At 43.5% G+C, this 26190-nt stretch overlaps 1 protein-coding gene across 1 annotated transcript in view; it reads right to left on the bottom strand.

Moving 5' to 3' along the window:
• The window catches only part of LOC121575551 (copine-9-like), a 168896-nt gene that overhangs the window by 27346 nt on the left and 115360 nt on the right, over positions 1-26190 (bottom strand). Inside the window, 9 exon segments of the mRNA XM_041888724.2 lie at positions 7543-7724; positions 8194-8240; positions 8445-8506; positions 8888-8941; positions 9486-9561; positions 10092-10133; positions 12327-12431; positions 12847-12950; positions 14099-14162. Of these exon segments, the coding sequence (XP_041744658.2) occupies positions 7543-7724; positions 8194-8240; positions 8445-8506; positions 8888-8941; positions 9486-9561; positions 10092-10133; positions 12327-12431; positions 12847-12950; positions 14099-14162 (736 nt within the window).

The following is a 26190-nucleotide window of genomic DNA, read 5'->3' as shown; positions in this document are numbered from 1 at the left end:
CAACCAGTGGCGCCACTCCTCCAAGGCAAGTTTCACCGCGAGAAGCTCCCGGTTACCCACATCGTAGTTCCTCTCCGCAGGCGAAAGGCGACGAGAGTAGTAGGCGCAGGGATGGAGTTTACTGTCCGTGGAGCATCGCTGCGACAGGATGGCGCCAACTCCCACATCAGACGCGTCCACTTCAACGACGAACTGACGGGCCGTGTCCGGTTGAGAGAGAATCGGTGCGTTGGTGAATCGTCTCTTCAAATCCAGAAACGCTCGATCCGCCTCCGGATTCCACTTGAAGGTCCTGATACTGGAAGTCAAGGCAGTTAACGGAGCGGCCACACGGCTGTAATCCCGGATGAATCTGCGGTAGAAATTCGCAAACCCCAAAAATCTCTGGAGCTGCAATCTCGTACCGGGCTGGGCCCATTCCAGAACCGCTCTAACCTTCTCCTGGTCCATCCTAATCTCTCCCCTGGAGATGATGTACCCGAGAAAGGATGTTGTGTGGGCGTGAAACTCGCACTTCTCGGCCTTCACGAACAGGCGATTCTCCAACAATCGCTGCAGAACCTGCCGGACATGCTGGACGTGGTCGGAAGGTTCCTTCGAGAAGATCAGAATGTCATCCAGGTAAACAAACACAAAGAGACCGATCATATCTCTCAGGACGTCGTTCACCATACTCTGGAATACCGCTGGAGCATTGGTCAGTCCAAACGGCATCACCTGATACTCGAAGTGACCCATCGGTGTATTGAAACCCGTCAACCACTCGTCTCCCTCTCTGATCCGGACCATGTGATACGCATTGCGTAGGTCTAGCTTGGTGAACACCGTAGCACCCTGTAAGGAGTCGAAGGCAGAGCTCATCAAGGGCAGGGGATACTTGTTCTTGACCGTGATGTCATTCAACCCCCGATAATCAATACACGGTCGAAGAGAGCCATCCTTCTTACCCACAAAGAAGAATCCTGCCCCCAGGGGTGATGACGAGGGACGAACGAGACCAGCAGCTAGGGACTCCTTGATGTAGGTCTCCAAAGCCTCACGTTCAGGTCGGGAGATACTGTATAACCTTCCCTTGGGGTAGACAGCTCCAGGGAACAGGTTGATGGCACAATCATATGGTCGGTGGGGAGGGAGTGACAGAGCCTTCTGCTTACTGAACACTTCCCCCAAATCGTGATATGTCTCGGGAACCAGGGACAAATCTGGGGGTTTAGCCTCAATCACCTGACTGGGAACCGAATGGGGACAGGCAGTCTTGAGACAGTTAGCATGACAATCAAGGCTCCAACTCGTTACCTTGCCCGTCACCCAATCGAACGTGGGATTGTGTTCCTTCAGCCAGGGGTATCCAAGGACCAGAGGAACATGGGAAGACGGCAGAATGAAGAATGAAATCATCTCAGAATGATTCCCCGACAACAGCATCTTAACCGGTTCAGTCCTCATCGTGATACGTGCCAGACTACTGCCGTTCAGAGTGGTCGCTTCAATGGCTTCCGGCAATTGCTCCTTGGAAAGCCCCAGCTGTTCCACCAACTCGGCATCAAGAAAGCTTCCATCGGCACCTGAATCGATAAAAGCGTTAATCGCTAAGCTCTGATTCCTGTTCATAAGGGTAGCCGGGAAACGGGGTCTGACAGAGGTATTGAGAGGTCGAAACTGGCTCGCTAAAAGTCCTCCCAACTTTAGCGAGCCGCGCAGTTTGACGACCGCCGGGAACAGGTGGCGAGGTAATGTCCCGAACCACCACAGTAGAGGCAACAGTTAGTCCTACGTCTGAGTTGGCGTTCCTCCTTGGTTAACCCGTGCCGCCCTACTTGCATTGGTTCAGAATCGGGAGACAGGACCTCTCCACTAATCCTGTGTGGTGGACGATGATCGACGTATTCTGGTCCAATCACCGACCCGACTGGAACCTGAGAAGCTGATCGATTGGACGGAACCCATTGCTTCTCCCTCCTTCGCTCTCGGACTCGATTATCCACCCGAATAGACAAGGCTACCAAGCTGTCCAGGTCACTAGGCTCCGGATAGGAGATCAACTCATCCTTGAGCTGCTCCGACAGACCCTGGTAAAAGGCCGCTTGCAGAGACTCCTCATTCCACCCACTCTCCACAGCCAACGTCTTGAACTCGATCACGAAGTCGGCCACGCTGCGCAGTTCCTTGGCGGGCGAAAACAGGCGCCTAGCTGCGTCCCTCCCTCGGACGGAATGGTCGAAGAGCTTCCTCATCTCGGCCGTGAACCCCTGGTATGAAGCCATGCAGGGGTCCTGTCGTTCCCAAACGGCTGAAGCCCACTCCAGCGCTCGACCACGCAGCAACTCAATCACAAAGGATATCCTAGCCTTGTCTGTGGCATAAGAGTAGGGCTGTAGATCGAACACTAACCCACACTGCATAAGGAAAGAACGGCATCTTCCCAGCTCCCCCTCATATTTATCCGGCGTCGGAACCTTGGGCTCACGGAAGGACACAGCTCCAGAAGCGGCAGGCGAGATGGGTGAAACCGGTAGTGGATCCTCCACCGGAAACTTGCGCTGGTTCTGGACCTCCGTCAGACCGGTAGAAAGGTTCCGAACTGCCAACGCGATCTCCTGTAGCTCCGTGCTATGATGGCCCAACATCTTCTCCTGATGGGAAATGGCATGGCGAACAGAGTCCAGGTCCGCTGGGTTCATACTGGCCGGATCGTTCTGTCACGGTTTACTAAGCCAGAACCCAGAAGCAGACCAGGACAAGGTAAGTGGTGTCAAAGGTGAGTGTTTATTTAACTGATCCACGGGTGATGTTGAATAATCCAGGGAACAGAGCGGGCGGCGTGGATGAGTTGTAGAGGGTGCAGTGGTTGGTCCAATGATGGCTCGGCAGCCGCCGACCATCAGGCAGAGGTTGGGTGAAGGTTCCGGACGAGTGACTGTAGGGAGAACAAAACGGAGGTAAGCATACAACAAGCAAACAAGGTGCAAAACAACAAAACTAATGCTCTAAGCTCTAGGACTGATCCGCTGATAAACATACTGTTCATGGCTAACGATCCGGCAGGGAATGGATGTTAGGACAGAGCCTAAGAAGGGTGATGATCAGGACCAGGTGTGCAGATTGCTGATGGGATGCAGGTGCGGAAATCAAGAGAGCTCCCGCCTAGCAACGTTGCCCGGCAACCAGGCAGGGAGCGTTCCAGAACCCTCGGGAAACTGGAGATCCCGAGCAGAAAAACTAGTACCCAGACAGAAACCGACTCAGACTGCAGGGATCGTTACAATATGTATATCGGCACTACGTAGTTTAGGGATCAGCCCTCAGTCAGATCAGGAAAACACATTGGGGATCAGGAAAAAGCATCGTTTTGACATAGGGACAATGTAGTCATGTGAAAACATCAAAAATAATGTTGACAGCTGCATTCCATTCACCAATTGAACCGTTATGACTTGAAAATCGCATTGCACTGCTGCAAGAGGTAACTAGCTGATCGGGCACTACAGGAAATGGAGGGGAGAGCACGCCCCCATCCACATTGATAGGGCTGTAGTGGAGCGGGTCTGGAGCTTCAAGTTCCATGGTGTCCACATCGCTAAGGAATTAACATGGTCCACACACACAGACACAGTTATGAAGAGGGCATGACAGTGCCTCTTCTCTTTCAGGAGGCTTAAGATATTTGGCATGGGCTCTCAGATCCTCAAAAAGTACTACAGCTGCACCATTGAGAATATCTTGACTGGCTTGGTATGGCAACTGCAAGATACCCGACCGCAAGGCGCTACAGAGGGTGGGGAGTACAGCCCAGTACATCACTGGGGCCAAGCTCCCTGCCATCCAGGACCTCTATAACAGGCGGTGTCAGAGGAAGGCCAAGAAGCTTTCAAAGACTCCAGCCACCCAAGCCATAGACTGTTCTCTCTGCTACTGCACGGAAAGCGGTACCAGTGCACCAAGTCTGGTACCAACAGGACCCTGAACAGCTTCTACCCCCAAGCCATAAATAAGACTGCTAAACAAGACTGCTAAATAGCTAATCAAATGGCTGCCCGGACTACCTGCATTAACCTTGCACTGACTCTATGCACACATTCACACATACTTTTACTGACACCCCAACACACACATACACTTTTTTCAACCAACTCATACATTTATACACACACATACATACACACTACAAAAGTATTTGGACACCCCATCAAATTTGTGGATTCGGCTATTCTAGCCACACTGGAATCAACGTCAGCACAAGAACTGTTCATCGGGAGCTTCATGAAATGGGTTTCCATGGCCGAGCAGCCTAAGATCACCATGCGCAATGCCAAGTGTTGGCTGGAGTGGTGTAAAGCTCGCCGCAATTGGACTCTGGAGCAGTGGAAACGCATTCTCTGGAGTGATGAATCACGCTTCACCATCTGGCAGTCCGACGGATTAATCTGGGTTTGGCGGATGCCAGGAGAACGCTACCTGCCCCAATGCATAGTGCCATCTGTAAAGTTTAGTGGGAAGAGGAATAAGGGTCTGGGGGCTGTCTTTCATGGTTCGGGCTAGGCCCCTTAGTTTCAGTGACGGGAAATCTTAACGCTACAGCATACAATGACAATCTAGATGATTCTGTGCTTCCAATTTTGTGGCAACAGTTTGGGAAAGGCCTTTTACTGTTTCAGCATGACAATGCCCCCACGCAAAGCAAGGTCCATACAGAAATGCTTTGTCAAGATCGGTGTGGAAGAACTTGACTGGCCTGCACAGAGCCCTGACCTCAACCCCATTGAACACCTTTGGGATGAATTGTAATGCTGACTGCGAGCCAGGCCTAATCGCCCAACATCAGTGCCCAATGCGGAGGGCTCCGTATAGCTCCGCATTGACATGATTGGTTGACGGTAGGTGGGGGCAGGGGGTCAAGTATAAACACAAACTCGCTTCCTTGACAACTTCCTTCACAACAGCTCTGCTCCACGAAGCGCAAGAAGTGCCCTGACTTCTGCAGAGGCCGTATCGCAGTAAATGCAGATTTACCATGCAGAGCATTTTAATCTACACCTGTTGTTTATGAAGCATATGACAAATATAATTAGATTTTCTTATGAGCTGAGGCAGCCCTCCTCTTCCAGCAGGATCAGACAATGTGGTCTAATTAAAAGATGCCTTTGCATGACTTGCTTGGGCTTCGTCACGCCGAGGCGAGCTTTAATTGGGAGAGTTGATTGAGCGGTGGCCCATTCGGAAATGAGCCAAGTTAAAGAGCAGTGATGAATCTCGACAGCAATGGTGTCACAATGTACTCACTGGTTTCAGACATTTTGGGAAGGAGAACAATAGCACTTTTTGGATACTGCGAAGCATGTCTTTCACAAATCTGATAAAATGATACAATTTGATATAATTTGAGAGAGAATTTTGTCAGAGGAAGATGATTCAGATAGTGATTGATTTAGTCAGATGTGTCCCCGTCTTGGCTATTAGCTGATGCTGAAAATAATATAAAAGACAGAGAGAAAATAATCTGTGTGGAGTCCATATCTTTCTCAATTTGGTCATCAAAATTGACCAGCACTGGTGTTTAGACCTGAACTTTCTATACATCGGGTACAAATATGGACGGCATTACTGGTGCCGTTGTTATGAACTGAGCACGTTTTGGTTTGAAGCAGTATATCAGTCTCTTCTGTCCACTTTGTGAAGTCTGATGCATGGCATTGAGATCTTACAACATAGTCTCATTAAAGAGCAGATCTTCGCATCATTTCCTTCACATCAAGGAGGTTCTTTGTGGTGAATTCCTCTAGCTTTGGGTCTAAAATTAGCTGAAAATAAGACTCCTTTTGTTTTTTTACTCTTCTTTGTTCAACAAGTCCTCCCTTTTTTCTTTCTCCTCTGAAGTATCTGTCCAGGGAGATAGTAGACGTCTAGAATCCGAGGAGAACTCGTTTTTTTCTTCTTCATATTTGTTATTCATTTTTCATCGGCTCATGAAGCTAAGCTAAGCTCTACGTCCTCTAAAGTCTATTTCGGTCTGTGTCTGTCTGGTCCCTTTTTGTTTCACACTTTTTCACATCAAACAGATGGTGTTTGTTTTTTTTGGAGCTGTTTTCTGACTGTTTTTTTTCCTCCCGCCCTTCCTCTACCCTTGTTCAAACACTTCACATAACTACTTGAGGCTGACGCTAGCTCATTGGCTTACACAATGGTGCTGCAATTTGTGTTTTTTGTTGACATATTTAGAGGTTCTCGTGTTCTTCATGACTTTACCACGCCATGTTAAAGCGGCAATCAGCAGTAGAAACAACAAAGTGTCCTCCCCACCCCTGTTTTGGTAAAAAGCTAAGGGATTTGGCTGGAGAAATGTAACCACTCAAATTCATAGACAGAGATATGGATGCAAGGACTGACCATCCATGATATCAAAATTATAGTTTTAACCATGTTTTGAGGCTATAGTGTTTACTCCAAACATTGGAGTAAAGCAAGTTCATATTTTGGGTTATGATCTGGTACAACAGTTGAACTAAGCTCATGATGCATTTATAAGTTATATTCTTCAAGAATCAATGAGTACATATAATTAATTTATAAGTCCAAAAATTTAGGTAGCTATTACTGATTGCCTCTTTATGGTAATGTATTCAGGGTGTCATTTATGTGGGCTGTAGGGGTGGGTAGTCATTGTCAGACTTCACAAGAAACTAAGGATACTCCGTTATGAATCATTCCAATACAGACCTTCTGACGATGTGTTCATTACGCAATGATGTTATATATGTAGTATACGAGTGTTTTTTGCCTCATGTCAGTAGGCATAACACAGCTCTGATAGGTATTGGGAGAATTTAAGTTAACAAAATCAAGTATTTCACAGTTGACTGTATTTTGATTGCTAACAGTCCTATAAAGTTAAATACAATGTATTTGTCACATGCTTCGTAAACAACAAGTGTAGACTAACAGTGAAATGCTTACTTACAGGTCCTTCCCAACATCGCAGAGAGAGAAAAAATGAGAAATAATAGAAAAATAATAACACAACAAATAAATACACAATGTTATAGGGGGAAACACATTTTGCCAGCAATATAATAGATCAAATGAAACATTTATTAGGCTTGGAGCTTCAGTCAGCCTTGGACACAAATTGATATGGGGGGGATGTTAAGTAGCATGGACTTCACTACTCAAAAATAGAACAGGTATTTCAAGAAACAGCAAGGTCTCGCAACTGAGCCCGATAGATGGACATACACTATTTTAGTTTCTTATCAGTAAAAAAATAGGGAAGTATATGAATAAAGAAAGCATTGTGGATGGCAACTTCACATCTGTAAAAGTGTGAGAGCAAAAACACATTACAGAAGGGACATTGTCATCAAAGAGTATTTATATAGTTCAAGGACTGTGGATCAGTAAATACTGCAGCATAAAGTAGCAGCACCTCATTGCAAGAAATAAAACCGTGCCTGTTCATTACCCACAGTAAGTCCATCATAAACACAATAAAACAATGCATCATCATATCAACAACAACTGCTCCCTCCCTCCATCACCCTCTCTCACCAGTGGGAAGGCATGGGAGATCTTGCCGTCCGGGGGCAGCTTTGCTCCGAAGCCATAGGCGGGGAACATCTTGTCACTGTCGTAGTCTTGGATGATCTCCCCCACAGCCTTCAGGGCCATGGCGTAGGCATTCATCTGGTAGGGACTCATGTAGTGCAGAGAGGTGGGCTGGGACGGGTTACCTGGAACACAGCAACAAAGCATTAATTGTTTTATTTAACCTTTATTTAGAAAGGGAAGTCATATTGAGAACCAGGCCTCATTTTCAAATGAGCCTTACTACACAACACACAAAAAACACACATCAAATACAAAAAAGGTATAGGCCAAACAGGCAACGTTTCACACTATCATACTACTTGTCTTAGGATGCATGTTGAATTCATTGATCTAGATAAGTGGTATGCTAGAGTGGATATTGACCTATAGCCACAAGGCTGTGGGTTCAAGTCCATCAGCATCCACCGACAAGTAGCTACACCATTGCAGTATCTAACGTTCATTTGATAGTAAAATATTGCTGGCAACATTTGGCCCTGCTTTGACAACTGTTAGAGTAATATTATTTTGAACGAAGTTTGGGGAAACCTTAGTAGCCTAAAAGAAATGCCAAAAAACAACAAACCGTATAAGTGATTCGGCCACACTTACCATTAGACGCTGTGAAATCGATGGCCACTGTAAAGTTGAGTTGCGTCCTGGGGAGACAATGATGAATTACAATGAATAACTCAAACTTTACCAGACAAAAACATAATAAAGACTAGAAAGGACATTGTCTGTTAACACAATGCAAAACAATTTCAGATATGCAAGCTAGGCTGAGCAAGCCATCAACGGCTCATCAACGTTGTTAAGAGTGGCCTCTAATGTTAATGGAGCGTTACAAAGATTGGGCTCACCCTCCCCGGATGAAGTCCACAAACGTGTATTCTGACTCCACTTTAAAGGACAGCAGTGTGACCTTCAGGGGAGGGAGAGAGGGGAGAGAAACAGTGAGAGAGAGAAAGAGAGGGGGGGGTATAAGGAGAGGGATATAAGTAGAAACAGGAAGAGAGCAAGGGAAAAAGAGAGAGAGGGAAGAGAAAGTCCCGTGTAGCTCAGTTGGTAGAGCATGGCGGTTGCAAAGCCAGGGTTGTGGGTTCGATTCCCACAGGGGACTAGTATGAAAATGTATGCACTCACTACTGTAAGTCGCTCTGGATAAGAGCGTCTGCTAAATGACTAAAATGTAAAGAGATGGCCAAAGCAAAACCTTTACTGCATATGACATATCACATTGGCAATGAATCCTATCTATAAAACATATGATAGATGGAAATAGGAAAGCTCAACCGGTACTTACTGTCCCTGAATTGATATATTTCTTCTTCTTGCCTTTCTTTTTATGGTTTAGAACCTGGACAAAAAGAGGAAAAATGTGTACATTGATACAGATGTCTCAGAAAAGATGACTGGTTTGATTTCACCACATAGTTTGCTGTGTGAAGGCATGGTATGGAAAGAAATTGACTGTATGGAACATGTCATATTCTAAGAGATAGACGACGGATGAAAAATAACATTATTTTCATAGCGGGGTTATCTAAATGTAGTCGTAAGAATTGGAAAATATGAAGCTTTAATGGGAAAATCACAAAAATGCTCATCTCATTATTAAAGATAAAATATGTTTTCTGAGTAACAGCTGTGTGCTATGTCAAACAGTTTTGTTATATTTCAGTTGTCTGTGATGTACAGTATATCAAGTGTAATTTTGGGATGCAACCTCAAAATTGAATACATTTCAACTCTGACATGGTACAGGTGTCTTCTTTTTTTAAAACCCATAACCATGTGTCTGAGCTGTATACTTTTGTTTCAAAGTAGATTTGTTTAAGACCACCAATAAACACTCTGTGTGACCCACTGCAGTAATTTAAGTGTTAACGTTCTTTTTTTACCTCATAGACGTTGAACTGGCTCTGGCCTCTGGAAAATTCTCTGTAGCTGGTGGTGAACTCGCCAATGAAGTCATGACTGTGGGAATAGTTGCGAGAGTAACATCTGCAGCATCTGAAAGAGTATCATACTGAAGGAAACACCAACCCCGTCCCCTCTCTGTAGATCTAAATATCATCACCTAAAGCCAAATAGGACCTGCCCGCTATCAATCTGTGTGTGATATTTAGAGAGGAAGCCTTGTGGGCACATTAGTAACCACCATCAGTGAAGAAGGAGAGAGGGAAAGAGGACAGAGAGATGGAGGGAGGCAGTCAACACTCGTATTCGTAAACCCTCTCCCTTCTGATATTACCGCCAACCTTTTAAAGTTCCAATCAGTGAATTATGGTTGTGTGTGCTTACGGTGGAGAGTCCCTCTCATCTCCCCATCCCCATGTCACCGGACTAATAAGGTGATGAAGATTCCCCTCCAGAGAAAGAACGAGGGATGACATTTGAGGGAGATTTGGAGCGTCTGAGGCTGTCTGGAGATTGTAAATTAAATGAATGAGGGAAGAAACAAGGGGGAGGGGAGGAGCGAGAAGAGAGGAGAGAGAGAAAATTACCTTCCATCTCTGTCCCAATCATACACGTCCACCTTGACTGTCCTGGAGAAAGGGAAGATAAGAGAGAACGATGAGAATCGCAGAGAGGGTGTGTGTTTGTGTGCACATGCAAACGTGCATGTGTATGTGTGTGTGTCTGTGAGAGAAAAAGTGAAAAAGAGAGAAATGAAAGATAGTATACTACAGAAGCTTGAACAGTAATAACACTGGAAATACACATATACATGTAATGTAACTAAATGTTTGGGAAAGAGAAGGAGAGAGAGGGAGGCAAACACAGTATGTCCCTTGAGAAGTATGAGGTGATAAACAAATAGCCTTAAGGATTTACCCAGTCAAAATTGTCATGTAATTGGAACACATACTACATTGAATTGATTAACAATAGAATACGATTCATTACATTTGCATTTAGCATAAATCAGTAATATTGTGTGATTGTGTGAGGGTGTGTGTGTGCGTGGGTGTGTGTGTTTGTGTGCATGTATGCATGTGTGTGTAATAACCAGAGATAAACAAAACGTTGTGGAACCTCCATGTTGGTCCCAATAACACCAGCGCTGGCCTCTGAGACAATATGGCCGACTGCTGGCATTATTCTGACCACCACAGAGCATCATGGGTACTGTAGTACATCATGCTACAGCAACATTCCATAGTCCTTAGTACTGAGCACAGACAGTGACAAAACATTGGCTACTTAGTCCCACAGCCTTGCCCCTGTATATAGCCTCCCTAATATTATTTTATTTTACTCCTGCTCTTTAATTATTTGTTATTTTTTACTTATCTATTTTTTACTTAACACTTTTTTTCTTAAAACTGCATTGTTGGTTAAGGGCTTGTAAGTAAGCATTTCACTGTAAGGTCTACACCGGTTGTATTCGGCAAATGTGGCAAATAAAATTTGATTTGATTTGAGTTGTACGGAAGCCATACTGGGAACTCCCCCAGATGTCACACCAAACTCATTCAGCTATCAGAAAAAAATCCCTGGTTTTACTGAATATAGAGTACCTACTACAGTATCCGTAAGTTGCTTTGACTAAAAGCTTCTGCACAATGACCGAATGGAACAGTAAGGACAATGTACAGGAAATCTACAGAAAACCACATGAAACTCCCAAAATACACTGAACAAAAATATAAACGTAAAAGACCCCACAAATGTTCCATACGCTTAAAAAGCTTATTTCTCTCAAATGTTGTGCGCAAATTTGTTTACATCCCTGTTACTGATCATTTCTCCTTTGCCAATATAATCCATCTACCTGACAGGTGTGGCATATCAAGAAGCTGATTAAACAGCATGATCATGACACAGGTGCACCTTGTGCTGGGGGACAATAAAAGGCCACTCTAAAATGTGCAGTTTTGTCACTCAACACAATGCCACATATGTCTCAAGTTTTGAGGGAGCGTGCAATTGGCATGCTGACTGCAGGAATGTCCACCAGAGCGGTTGCCATAAGCCCCCTCCAACCTCGTTTTAGAGAATTTGGCAGTACATCCAACTGGCCTCACAACCGCAGACCACGTGTAACTATGCCAGCCCAATTTTATCAATGGCAATTTAAATGCACAGAGATACCGTGAAGAGATCCTGAGATCCATTATTGTGCCATTCAGCCGCCGCCATCACCGCATGTTTCAGCATGATAATGCACAGCCCCATGTCACAAGGATCTGCACACAATTTCTGGAAGCTGAACATTTTCCAGTTCTTCCATGGCCTGCTCACTCACCAGACATGTCACCCTATTGAGCATGTTTGGGATGCCCTGGATCGATGTGTACAACAGCGTGTTCCAGTTCCAATATCCAGCAACTTTGAACAGCTATTGAAGAGGAGTGTGACAACATTCCACGGGCCACAATCAACAGCCTAATCAACTCTATGCCAATGAGATGTGTCGCGCTGCATGAGGCAAATGGTCACACCAGATACTGACTGGTTTTCTGATCCACGCCCCTACCTTTTTTAAAGGTATCTGTGACCAACAGATGCATATCTGTATTCCCAGTCATGTGAAATCCATAGATTAGGGCCTAATGAATTTATTAAAATTGACTGATTTCCTTATATGAACTATAACTCAGTAAAATCTTTGAAATTGTTGAATGTTGCGTTTATATGTTTGTTCAGTGTCGCTCATGTGGTCATCCCTTTACCCTGGGTACTAAGTGACCTTTGATCCGTTGACCTTTGATCTCTTGGCTGTCTGTGTCACTCACCTGTCATAGTCTCCATTACAGAGGGCTCGTACGGGGATGGTGAAGGGCTGCCACACAGGGTTCAGAGTATTCTTTACCACCTCCGTCTTATGGCAGATGGTGAACCTACAGTACACAGCACACACAAGGAGCCCTGAATACAGATACTGTACAGGGATGGAACATAGGCCTTAGAAGTATAAACTACAAATACCAAAGAAGATGGTGAACCTACGGAAATAGAATTACCCATAAGGGTGCAATCGAATGGCCGTGGTCTGAGGGGCTTTTCCCCCCGTTCTAGTAATGTATTTATATGGTCCCCATTTCAACACTGTACACACAAGGACCACTAAGTACAGGGATGAAAAGGCATAGCCCTAGAAGTATAAGCCATAAATACCAAATAAATGAAATTCTTTGTTCTCTCCAAAATACTTGTTGTGACAGATTCATTCATTTGGGTTGAGGCATATATTTGGATCTATATAACAGACAATGTGGGAAGTGAACTCATCTTGACACACACACACGCACTCACGTTCCGTCTTCATTACTGCGGTAGAAGACCAGGAATGGGTCTGACTTGCCGAAGAAGTCTTTTTTGTCCAGCTTGTTGGCACACAGCTGCATGGTAGCAATGTCCTGAGAGAAAAGACAAGTCTCAACGTCAAAGCAAGGTGGTGGTTTTAGGTCACCATAGTGACATAAGTAATACAAATGACATATAACTAATATGTCAGCTTAAATTACATATACTGTAACCACAATGTCACTGTTAAACGTCACTATAATGTTGCATTTATATTTTTTTCTGACCAAGTATGTGAAAGTATGGTTCTTGTTTGGGGATGGTTTAGTGGTTGAATTATTGCAACCTTGTAATAAGATAAGGAGTAACTACAAGAGCTTTAAAGGTAAAAGTCGTTAATAAGTATGGTGTGCATATGCAGCTGCAATGCACCTCCGGGACAACACCCATATTCATAATATTTCATGGGGAAACATCTGAGAAAGCAAAAACAACAGACTCATTTGGTTGAGGAAATATCTCCCGAGGAGGAGCAGCCCACCCACATAAATAGAACATTGACTTGAATGGGGATTCCCGTTCTAGTAATTCTATTTCTATGAGCCCGACATCCTTTGGAAATCACACCTTTTGGAGATCTGAGTGAGGTGGCAGAATAAACACATTTCATCTGCCTCGCAGCATGCCCCTTCCTCTGTATTTCTGTAATGAACTATGTTCTCCATGTCTTAGAGCAGGGCGACAGAGAGAGACAGAGAGAGAGACGGCGAGAGAGAGACAGAGAGTAAAAGAGAGAGAGGGACAGAAAGAAAGAGAGGGACAGAAAGAGAGAGAGAGAGAGAGAGAGAGAGAGAGAGGGCAAGAGAGAGACAGAAAGAGACAGAGAGAAAAAGAAAGAGAGAGAGGGACAGAAAGAGACAGAAAGAAAAAGACAGAAAGAGAGAGAGAGAGAGAGAGAGGGAGAGTGAGAGTGTATTAACGGAACAGAGCGATAGATACAATTATTCATAACTCTGAGGGCAATTGTCAATGTCGTTATTCACAGTTCGGATGTATATTTATTTGAATATTGTCGTCTTCATTTCTCTGTCAGAATGATCATCTTTCAATGGTTGCATCCCAAATGGCACCCTATTCCCAATATAGTGCATTAGTTTTGACCAGGGCCCGTAGTGCTCTCAAAAGTAGTCAAAGGTTTTATATTCCCTATGTTGAATGGATGAGAATATGTGTGTGTGTGTGATGCGTGTGTGATACTGACCCTGCAGTTACTCAGTTCCTCAGCGGTGAATATGATGTTCCCACACTTTTTCCCTGGGATCCCACTGGGGAGAGAGAGAGAGAGAGAGAGAGAGAGTTCAGGGGAGAAAAAACTAAGAATGATAGGTACTGGTTTAGGGTCCTGGGTCAGTGTTTTGTGTACCTCATTTGCTTTTTAAATGCTGAATTAATTATATTAGTGTGCCTCTTTGTATGCATTCATGTGTACATTGCATGGAAGGTCAAGACCTTGAGTGAAATAGACACACATACGCAAGCATGCACACACAGGCACGCACATGCACGTACGCATGAACACACACACCTCATGTTGACAGATAGAGGTCAGCCCTGATAGCTTTACTAACTCGCATTCAGACTCCAAATCAACAGGTCTGAGAACAGCCCATCGCTCCACATTGAAACCAGTGGCAGAGGCCTGACCTTAGATCAGATGTTGGGATGACTAAATTATTTTTCATAGAAACAGACAGGGGTAGTTCAGGGAGCCTTTCCTCCTCCTCCACACTTTTCTACATTCCAAATGGCACCCTATTCCCTTTACAGTGCACTACTTTTGACCAGAGCCGATAGAGCACATAAATAGGGAATAGGGTGCAATTTGGAACACAGCCATTGAAGATAGATGACAGATTTGAGATGAGTCATTTTCACCAGGGGACCCATTACCATTAAATCCAAACAAACTAATTCATTTTAGGGCCGATTGGAGTGTATCAAATGATGTATGAGGAGATCAGGGTAATTGTAATGGAATTAGATTTTAAAAGGAGGCCAGACGGACTGATGTTAAGAGGGGAATACCTATTTAACAAGGGGACGGCGTTTTCATTTGCTGTGAGCGATGCTTTCAAAATAGCTTGAATAGATGTGTATCAATGATAGAGACAGGAAAAAAGCATTAGGTTTCTCTTCCCAAGAAGAAGATTGGTAGAAGCAAAAACCAAATAAACATTTCACCTAAATTATTATTCACGGGTTGATTCTTATAAGAGAATTACAGATGGTCAAATCCAGCATGTCATACAATGATTTATTCCATCCAGTAGACATTGCACTAAGGCTGGTAAGCGTGGCTATAGGATGATTAACATTCTCGCTGTGAGTTTCAAGGGTGTAATCATAAACACCCGTGCCACAAACACACACCCTGAAGCGCTCACAACAGCCTGAGGTGGTATGCGCACCGGTGACAATTTACCACAGACACACACATGTCTGGTTGACAGCCTCTTCACAAGGCTGTTTATAATGCTTACAATGCCTTTTGAACCTTCTTTACCCCAGCGTTCCATGTACTCAGATCTTCTCTATTCTCCGCTATGCCACTGTGACACACAGATTTCTTGACAAGGGCACACACAGAGCTGGTTGCTGTCAGAAGACACCCTAATACCCTCAGTTCTGGTAAACACACACGTTTGCACGTACACGCACAAACACAGAGACACACAGACACACACAGAGACAGGCACGTGCAAAGATAGGAGTCTAACTGTGCCGAGCACATGCCCCTTTGCCCTCCCACTTGCCAAGTGCCCTTTTGGGTGGTGATATAATTTTCTGGTGGCCGTTAAAAGCCAAGCTACAGCATTATGAACTAACTATAGACGATGGAATGATTTTTGACTGAGACGTGTACAAAGAGTTACAGTAATCTAGGCATGAGGAAATAATACTGTATAACTTCCTCCAGATTAGTGACTGTGTCACGTTGTATAATGATTAGAAGACAGGCGCAGGAATACGTATTAGGTGTTTTACTTACTCCACCCAACACAAGGTACGTCATGGAAAACGACGGGGACGAAGCCCAAAACAGACACGTAAATATATAACAAAGGGATGCAACCCAAACAAAAGAGCGAGGTGTAACCTCTACACAATACACGGGATGAGACCCGTAATAACAAGAGCACAACACATGGTACTCACGAGACCAACGGACATGGGACAATAATCGACAAGGACAATGGGGAACAGAGGGCACATATATACACATACTAATCAGGGGGAATGGGAACCAGGTGTGCGTAATGAGACAAGACAGTCCGGGGTTGATGGTAATGATCCAGGTCAGTGACGCCTAGAAGGCCGGTGACGTAGACCTCCGGAGCTGGTGAACGGAATGAGCAGCAGTACCGGGGGGATCCGTGACAGACTGAAATAAAAGACGACTTTAGCAATATTTATTCGATGATAAAAGCAGGACTGGGCAACCTTCTATACATGCAGCTCAAGGTTTAGGTCAGGGTCAAAGAAGACACCAATGTTTCTGGCTGTAGGCTCTACATTGGTGAACAAATGACCAAGGCTATTTACAATCAGGGTTCTAAAAGGTGGGGGTCAAATAAAACAACCACTGACTCATCCCTTCTTCAGTTCTGAACCCACTGCCCGCAAGTTGTTGAGACATCTTAAAGTTCACTACCGGAAGATAAATCACAATCAGTAAAAAAAAAATCCAACTAGCTAACTAGTAGATTTACATAAATCATCAACATCAATGATCAGCTGATAGCCCACCCTCTTTTCCCGATGTCAATCCTGTCTTTAGGAGGCCCTGTAACTAGCTTGCTTACAATTTGTGATGAATGTGTTGTTGCAGAAATAAATAGGCCCTTATTTCATTTTGGGCTCTGGTCCAAAGTAGTGCACTATATAAGAAATAGCATGCCATTTGGGACATTCTCCATGCAAAACGACACACTATTCCCAATATAGTGTACTACTGTTGAATTTCAAGTGCACTACTTTACAAGGAGAAGTCGTGCACTATATAGTCCAGGGAATATGGTGCCATTTCAGATGCAGCCACAGTGGAACACACATGCTACAGGCTGTATGGTGTGATTCCACTGGGCACACCACGTCATTTCAACGTGTATAATTGGGTCATATTTGGTTGATACGTTGATCAATGAGATTACAACCTATATTCACCCACTCAAAAAGACACCCAAAAGTTGGTTTAATTTCAAATGTCTATCACTGCACTTTCAACCATTTAAAAGCACAGCAAAGTTCAAATGGGAATACAACGTCAGATTTATTTATTATATTTAATATATTTATTATATATTTATTTATACAACAGCTTAATGTGTTATCACTGTGCTTTGTCTAATAGCAGAACCAAATGACCTGGATTGCAGTTGAGATTACATTAAAAGTGCATGGCGCAGTGATCAATGCCATTAGAGATTCTAGGCAGATTATTACAGCAATTGTGAAGTTCTCCGCAGACCTTCTACGACCTAAGCATGCTATTTTGAACATGCATGCTCTATGATTACATAAGAAGTAAATGTATAAAGTGCCTTCAGGAAGTATTCATACCCCTTGACTTATTCCACATGTTGTTGTGTTACAGCCTGAATTCAAAATTGATTAAATATTTTTCTCACCATCTACATTCAATACCCCATAATGACAATTTCAGCAAATGTATTCAAAATTAAATACAGAAATATCTCATTTACACAAGTATTCACACCCCTTATTCAATACCTTCTATAAGCACCTTTGGTAGTGATTACAGCTGTGAGTCTTTCTCAGTAAGTCTCTAAGAGCTTTCCACACCTGGATTGTGTAACATTTGTCCATTATTCTTTTCAAAATTCTTAAAGCTCTGTCAAATTGGTTGTTGATCATTGCTAGACAACCATTTTCAGGTCTTGTCATAGATTTTCAAGTAGATTTAAGTCAAAACTGTAACTCGGCCACTCAGGAACATTCACTGTCTTCTTGGTAAGCAACTCCAGTGTAGATTTGGCCTTGTGTTTTAGGTTATTGTCCTGCTGAAAGGTGAATTAATCTCCCAGTGTCTGGTGAAAAGCAGACTGAAACAGCTTTTCCTCTAGTATTTTGCCTGTGCTTAGCTCCATTCTGTTTCTTTTTTTATCCTGGAAAACTCCCCAGTCCTTAAAGATTACAAGCGTACCCATAACATGATGCAGCCACCACTGTACTTAAAAATATGGAAAGTGGTAATCAGTGATGTGTTGTATTGGATTTGCCCCAAATATAACACTTTGTATTCAGGACATAAAGTTTATTTCTTTGCCACATTTATAGCAGTATTACTTTAGTGAATTGTTGCAAGCATGTTTTGGAATATGTTTATTCTGTACAGGCTTCTTTCTTTTCACTCTGTCAATTAGGTTAGTATTGTGGAGTAACTTCAATGTTGTTGATCCATCCTCAGTTTTCTCCTATCACAGCTATTAAACTCTGTAACTGTTTTAAAGTCACCATTGGCCTCATGGTGAAATCCCTGAGTTAGGAAGGACACATGTATCTTTGTAGTGACTGGGTGTATTGCTACACCATCCAAAGTGTAATTAATTACTTCACCATGCTCAAAGGGATATTCAACGTCTGCTCTTTTTATTTCTTACCCATCTACTAATAGGTGCCCTTCTTTGCGAGGCATTGGAAAACCTCCCTGGTTGACTGAGGGACCATACAGATAATTGTATGTGTGGGGTACAGAGATGAGGTAGTCATTCAAAAATAATTTGTAAAAATGTTGTAATAACATAATCTCCACTTTGACATTATGGGGTATTGTGTGTAGGCCAGTGACCCAAAAATCTAAATTTTAATTCAGGCTGTACAACACAACAAAATGTGAAAAAAGTCAAGGGGTGTGAATACTTTCTGAAGGTACTGTAGTTACAGTAACCTCAAAATGTGGCCATGGATGTTGTGAGGGAAAATTTGATTGTCTGAAGAGATAGCCTTGAAATGTACACAGCATCTTCTCTCACTCTGTCTTGGTTCGTGCAGGTGACTGTGACCTCCTCCTCAGACCAATTGGCAGTACACCCAGAACATTGCTCTGGGATCCAAAAGGAGTATCTCAGTTTCAAGGTCCCAACTTTGAGAGAAGAAGCCTTGTGAGGTCAGTCACATGCAGAAACCAATGTTAATAATGAATAATTAATAATGTAAATGATGCTTATATGACTTGTTTGTGTAGCAGTATATAAGGACTGAAAGGGAACTCCATTTTCAGAGTTTTCATCAAGCTTGGATTGAGTTTGTGAACCTCTCCGGCCGTGATAATAAAGAGTGATTCATTTACTATTACTTTCAGGTGTCCCTGGTGTTGAATGTCCACCACAATGTGTTGCTCATTTTAAGGTTGAATGTTACATTAGTTTACAAGATAGCCTTAACTTTAGGCTATTTTCTGTATTACAAAAAGTAATATTGAATTGTGCTTGGTTGTCAATGCAACCAAATATCAACAATTAATAATATAATAATAATAATATGCCATTTAGCAGACGCTTTTATCCAAAGCGACTTACAGTCATGCGTGCATACATTATTTTTGTGTATGGGTGGTCCCGGGGATCGAACCCACTACCTTGACGTCCATTTACATGTATCTACTGCTTGGATAGTTCCATCTGAGCCACTGGCTTAATCCCAGTTTTTTAACTTGTATTTTTGGTTGAATTGGACATGTTAATCCATCATGTAATTTCTTAACTTGTCGACAAATTAATAGGCTATTAATTGTATTCCAAAAGTGATATTAAATTGTGTTTGGTTGTCAACGGAACCAAATATCAACATTTGAAGGAGATTTATGTACTGCCTCGAAAAGTTCCATCTGTGCCACTGACTTAGTCTGGCTTTAATTCCAGTTTGTCTTCAAATTAATAAATTATATGTTGGATTCACGTCTCCATCTCAACCAAAAATAAATGAAAGAATAGTACTAAATCAAATCAAACTTTAAATGCACTTTAAATCAAGTTTGATTTGATTTAGTCCTATTCTTTAACCTTGATTTTTGGTTGAGATGGAGACGTGAATCCAACATATGAATTATTAATTTGTAGACAAACTGGAATTAAAGCTAGACTAAAGTCAGTGGCACAGATGGAATTATCCAAGCAGAAGACATCTCCTTCAAATGCTGGTATTTGGTTGCGTTGACAACCAAACACAATTCAATATCATAAATATCATAACATCTGAAATCAGTGGTTGAAACCCTACCCACTTGGCACAAACTGGTTGAATCAACGTAGTTTCAACATAATTTGTGAACGTATTGTAACATGGAATCTACGTGGAAAATACATTGGATTTGAAAAAAGTAATCAACTGTTGTTTTGAGGGTGGAATTTCCAACCACAGGATTATGTCATCATTGTAACCAATTTTCAACATAGACAAATCTTGTATAAAATATGTTGAATTTGTACCTTTGAAACAACGTCAGATCTTCAACGTTATATCCACTATCAGAAAAAAAACAATAGGCTGGGCACACCTCCTACTGGAGAGTTGATCTATCTACAGCTATTCATTTGGTCTCCCATCCAGAGTTTTAACCAAGCCCTACTTAGCTATTTATCACTGACTACTACCAATGTGCTATTGTGAGAATGATTATTGAGAGATCACTAAATATATTCATGTTGCTATCGAAGTCATTCCACAGGGTAGGTTTAACAGATCAAATGAAATGTAACCATACTTTATAAGTCATATATCATCAATGATACTATTTAGGCTTATATAGCATTTGCAAGGTCATTAACAGCATTTGTTTCAATTTATTTTGGTTTGAGTGTGTTGTATGTACAGTATTAGTTTGACCTGTACATTAAAAACCATTGCACTTACTCAGAGAAACAATGCTTACACACTGTATCATCTGCCCTGGATGAGTTGTTGCCATGGTGACATATGATTGGTAATAATAGCCAGATCTGGAAAGTTCCATAGACACCAAGCCTTCAGATTTGTGCATTGCAACTCACATGCACCACCTCACCTGTATGAATTTGTGTTATTGTTAAGGTATGGCATTTAAGATGAGTGTATAGGGCTTGGTCTAAGGTGTATTAAGATAAGGAATAGACATTAGAATTAGAGGCTGCTATTTGCTTTTATTGCCCAATTCATCACTATGTGATGTAGCTACACTTTACACTGCATGTCTATGTCAAGAACACATTTTTGTCAAAGAAGTCAGCTGGACATCACTCAAAAGGTGTCACAATATAAGTCTCTCTTGCCAAGAATGTTGAATAAAATGAGGAGGTCCACACTATGTAAACATGAATGTCACATGAACATGACTGTAGTGCTGCCAACTCTCAAGCACTGGGCGTGAGACACATGCATTTGACCCTCTTCACACGCTCACGCGCCACACCTCTTATTTCTCAGGCATATATAAAAGTAGGCCTACTGCTTTTATTTTGTAATTAATCCAGTTAATTATTCAGTGCGTTAACTTTTCAACTGTGCCTCCAAATAGTTTTGAAATCGGAGCATATGCGTCTGCAATTCTACATCACGAGCATTGTAACCACAGCAGCTTCACCCGGGAGATGCATAATTTTTCTGCCACCGCACTGTGAACCACGGCATATTGAAGCTTCTGATTGGTTTAGTAAGGGTTGGATGCACATTTGTAAAGAAACGCCTCTCACAATTAGAGTGGAGTGCAGCAATGGCAGACTGGACCCCCAGTGTCCGGTCTGGAGCGTGAAGTCACGAGCTCTGCTGGTCGGCTACTGCGTAGCAACCTAGCGGTACCAAAAGCCCTGGTTTTCCTAGAAAGCCTATGTAAATTACGATCGCCAGAAGGGCCAAACCATTTTTTTTTGATAGCCGTTTTGGCCTCTAAAATGTGTTTAGAATCAACTTTGAACCCCACAGTGAATTATTTTAAAGATTGCTACAAATCAAGATATTTAATGAAATAGTGATCCTAATGACTACTACATTTGTCATCACACAGGACCACGTGCTGACACAGATCAATTATGGGCCGGCAGGCTCCGAGCCGGTTGACTCTCTCAGGCAGGATGAAAATGACTAAAACGACCATGATCCTTTGTTAGTTACGGCTACTTTCACCATGATCCCTAGCGATTTCTTGGTGCCAATCAGCCCCATTCAGCAATATGGCCCGCTTCAAAGTAAAATATACTCAACAAAAAAATATAAACATAACATGTAAAGTTTTGGTCCCATGTTTAATGAGCTGAAATAAAAGATCCCAAAAATCTTCCATACGCACAAAAAGTTTATTTCTCTCAAATTATGTGCACAAATTTGCTTACATCCTGTTAGTGAGTATTTCTCCTTTGCCAAGATAATCCATCCATCTGACAGGTGTGGCATATCAACAAGCTGATAAACAGCATGATCATTACACAGGTGCACCTTGTGCTGGGGACAATAAAATGGCACTCTAAAATGTGCAGTTTTGTCACTCAACACAATGCCACAGATGTCACAAGTTTTGAGGGAGCGTGCAATTGGCATGCTGACTGCAGGAATGTCCACGAGAGCTGTTACGTCGTTTTAGAGAATTTGGCAGTACGTCCAACCGGCCTCACAACCGCATGTACAGTGGGGAAAAAAAGTATTTAGTCAGCCACCAACTGTAATTTTCATCATAGGTACACGTCAACTATGACAGACAAATTGAGAATTTTTTTTTCCAGAAAATCACATTGTAGGATTTTTTATGAATTTATTTGCAAATTATGGTGGAAAATAAGTATTTGGTCACCTACAAACAAGCAAGATTTCTGGCTCTCACAGACCTGTAACTTCTTCTTTAAGAGGCTCCTCTGTCCTCCACTCGTTACCTGTATTAATGGCACCTGTTTGAACTTGTTATCAGTATAAAAGACACCTGTCCACAACCTCAAACAGTCACACTCCAAACTCCACTATGGCCAAGACCAAAGAGCTGTCAAAGGACACCAGAAACAAAATTGTAGACCTGCACCAGGCTGGGAAGACTGAATCTGCAATAGGTAAGCAGCTTGGTTTGAAGAAATCAACTGTGGGAGCAATTATTAGGAAATGGAAGACATACAAGACCACTGATAATCTCCCTCGATCTGGGGCTCCACGCAAGATCTCACCCCGTGGGGTCAAAATGATCACAAGAACGGTGAGCAAAAATCCCAGAACCACACGGGGGGGACCTAGTGAATGACCTGCAGAGAGCTGGGACCAAAGTAACAAAGCCTACCATCAGTAACACACTACGCGGCCAGGGACTCAAATCCTGCAGTGCCAGACGTGTCCCCCTGCTTAAGCCAGTACATGTCCAGGCCCATCTGAAGTTTGCTAGAGTGCATTTGGATGATCCAGAAGAGGATTGGGAGAATGTCATATGGTCAGATGAAACCAAAATAGAACTTTTTGGTAAAAACTCAACTCGTCGTGTTTGGAGGACAAAGAATGCTGAGTTGCATCCAAAGAACACCATACCTACTGTGAAGCATGGGGGTGGAAACATCATGCTTTGGGGCTGTTTTTTCTGCAAAGGGACCAGGACGACTGATCCGTGTAAAGGAAAGAATGAATGGGGCCATGTATCGTGAGATTTTGAGTGAAAACCTCCTTCCATCAGCAAGGGCATTGAAGATGAAACGTGGCTGGGTCTTTCAGCATGACAATGATCCCAAACACACCGCCCGGGCAACGAAGGAGTGGCTTCGTAAGAAGCATTTCAAGGTCCTGGAGTGGCCTAGCCAGTCTCCAGATCTCAACCCCATAGAAAATCTTTGGAGGGAGTTGAAAGTCCGTGTTGCCCAGCGACAGCCCCAAAACATCACTGCTCTAGAGGAGATCTGCATGGAGGAATGGGCCAAAATACCAGCAACAGTGTGTGAAAACCTTGTGAAGACTTACAGAAATCGTTTGACCTGTGTCATTGCCAACAAAGGGTATATAACAAAGTATTGAGAAACTTTTGTTATTGACCAAATACTTATTTTCCACCATAATTTGCAAATAAATTCATAAAAAATCCTACAATGTGATTTTCTGGATTTTTTTCTCCTCATTTTGTCTGTCATAGTTGACGTGTACCTATGATGAAAATTACAGGCCTCTCTCATCTTTTTAAGTGGGAGAACTTGCACAATTGGTGGCTGACTAAATACTTTTTTTCCCCACTGTATGGCATCGTGTGGGCGAGCGGTTTGCTGAACAGAGTGCCCCATGGTGGCAGTGGGGTTATGGTATGGGCAGGCATAAGCTACAGAAACAATTGCATTTTACTAATGGCAATTTGAATGCCCAGAGATACCGTGACGAGATCCTGAGGCCCATTGTCGTGCCATTCATCCGCCGCCATCAACTAATGTTTCAGCATGATAATGCACAGCCCCATGTCGCAAGGATCTTTACACAATTCCTGGAAGCTGAAAATGTCCCCGTTTTTCCATGGCCTGCAAACTCACCAGACATGTCACCCGTTGAGAATGTTTGGGATGCTCTGGATCGACATGTACGACAGCGTGTTCCAGTTCCCACCAATATCCAGCAACTTCACACAGCCATTGAAAAGGAGTGGGACAACATTCCACAGGCCACAATCAACAGCCTGATCAACTCTATGCGAAGGAGATGTGTCGCACTGCATGAGGCAATTGGTGGCCACACCAGATACTGACTGGCCATCGGGAGTTTTCCATAGGAATAGGTGGACGACGTCAGCGCTATCACTATCTATTGTTTTTAATGTTGATGGACTGGACAGGCACGTTCGTTTTCTGCTGATCAAAGTTGATTAACTCAATTGCCAAAAGAGCAGCACGGCAACTTGTAGTGGTTTTTTGTACTGTGATGTCACGAGAGGCTGTGTCCTGGAGGGACGTTACATCCCCCTGAGGTGGCTGCAAACCCAGACAGCTATGGCTCCATCTGCTGGTATGGTCGGGAACTCCACCCCTCTATGGCCAATCTTCCCACGCAGCTGAAACAAATGAGGAGCTGATGAGCTGAAGGTTTGGGGAAGTGAAGGGACACAGTCTCCAACCTGGGCTCTCTGGAGGACAAGAGTGCTGCACGTCCACTTCCATGAGGAATATAAGGATTTGGAGATACTTACCTTTGGGAAATACTCACCTTTGGATATATGCACCTGTGGAAATACGTGAGAGACATTTGGAAGGACTTTTTGCTGGGTTGGCCACTAGCTGCAACGTGGACTACAGTAAGGCTGGGGAAAAGTTATCTGAGCGAGTGAGAATTATGATTTTGGATGTGGAAGAGACATCCCTGAACTGTTAACCCTTAAAGAGCCACAAGAGAACAGAATTTTGTTATATTTTCGTTAATTTCCCAAGACCTATAATAAAATCCTTGTTTTGTTTGAACCTTGTCTCCTGGCACTACTTGAGCAATCCCGCTGAAAGCTGTGTAGCCTCTCGTGACGTCACAGATGGTGGAGAATACGGGCAAGCTCAAGCGTTAATAGTGCATGTCAGAGGAGGATACCGAAGGTTTGATCACCCAGTTTTCCAAGTTGGCCGTAGGCTCCCCGCCGACTGAAATGGAGGACATATTGAAAGCCCTTGTTGCTGGCCAGCACGCCCAGATGCAAGCAAACGTGGCTCTCTTGGAGGAGCAAAAGAAAGCCAACCTTCTGAAGGCAGAGGAATTGCAGTTGCAGAGACAGAGGGTGGTCCAAAATACCCGCCCAATAAAGGCAAGTGACTTTATATCTAAGATGGGAGCTACCGATGACATTGAGGCATACCTGCATGCATTTGAGGCCACGGCCACTAGGGAAGCCTGGCCCAAGCAACAGTGGGTTGGTCTGTTAGCCCCTTTTCTAACCGGGGAATCGCTGAATGCTGTCCGGGACCTGGGCCCTGACCAGGTTACTGACTATGATGCCCTGAAGTCTGAGATCCTCAGCAGATATGGACTCACAAAGTTTGGTATGGCCCAGCGCTTTCACAGCTGGACCTTCCAACCAGACCAACCTCCTCGGGCGCAGATGCATGAACTTGTCCGAATCGCAAGGAAATGGCTGGATCCGCAGAGGAATACAGCAGCGGCGGTGGTGGAGGCCGTTGTGGTGGATCGTTACCTACGCGCCCTGCCTTATGAGGCAAAACGGTTCATCAGTCAACAGGCCTTGACCACGGCTGATCTGACCGTGGAAGCTGTGGAAAAGTACCAGGCCACAGCGGAGATGCTGAATGCTTCCCGAAAAGACCCCAGGAGTGCGGCCCCACCACAAATGGGAAGAACCCGTCCAAAGGACCCCAAGGTCTC

This window comes from Coregonus clupeaformis, chromosome 10 (genome assembly GCF_020615455.1).
Source record: "Coregonus clupeaformis isolate EN_2021a chromosome 10, ASM2061545v1, whole genome shotgun sequence".
Lineage (NCBI taxonomy): Eukaryota > Metazoa > Chordata > Actinopteri > Salmoniformes > Salmonidae > Coregonus > Coregonus clupeaformis.
Note: the sequence above shows the minus strand (reverse complement) of the source record. Positions and strands in the feature narration are given on the sequence as shown.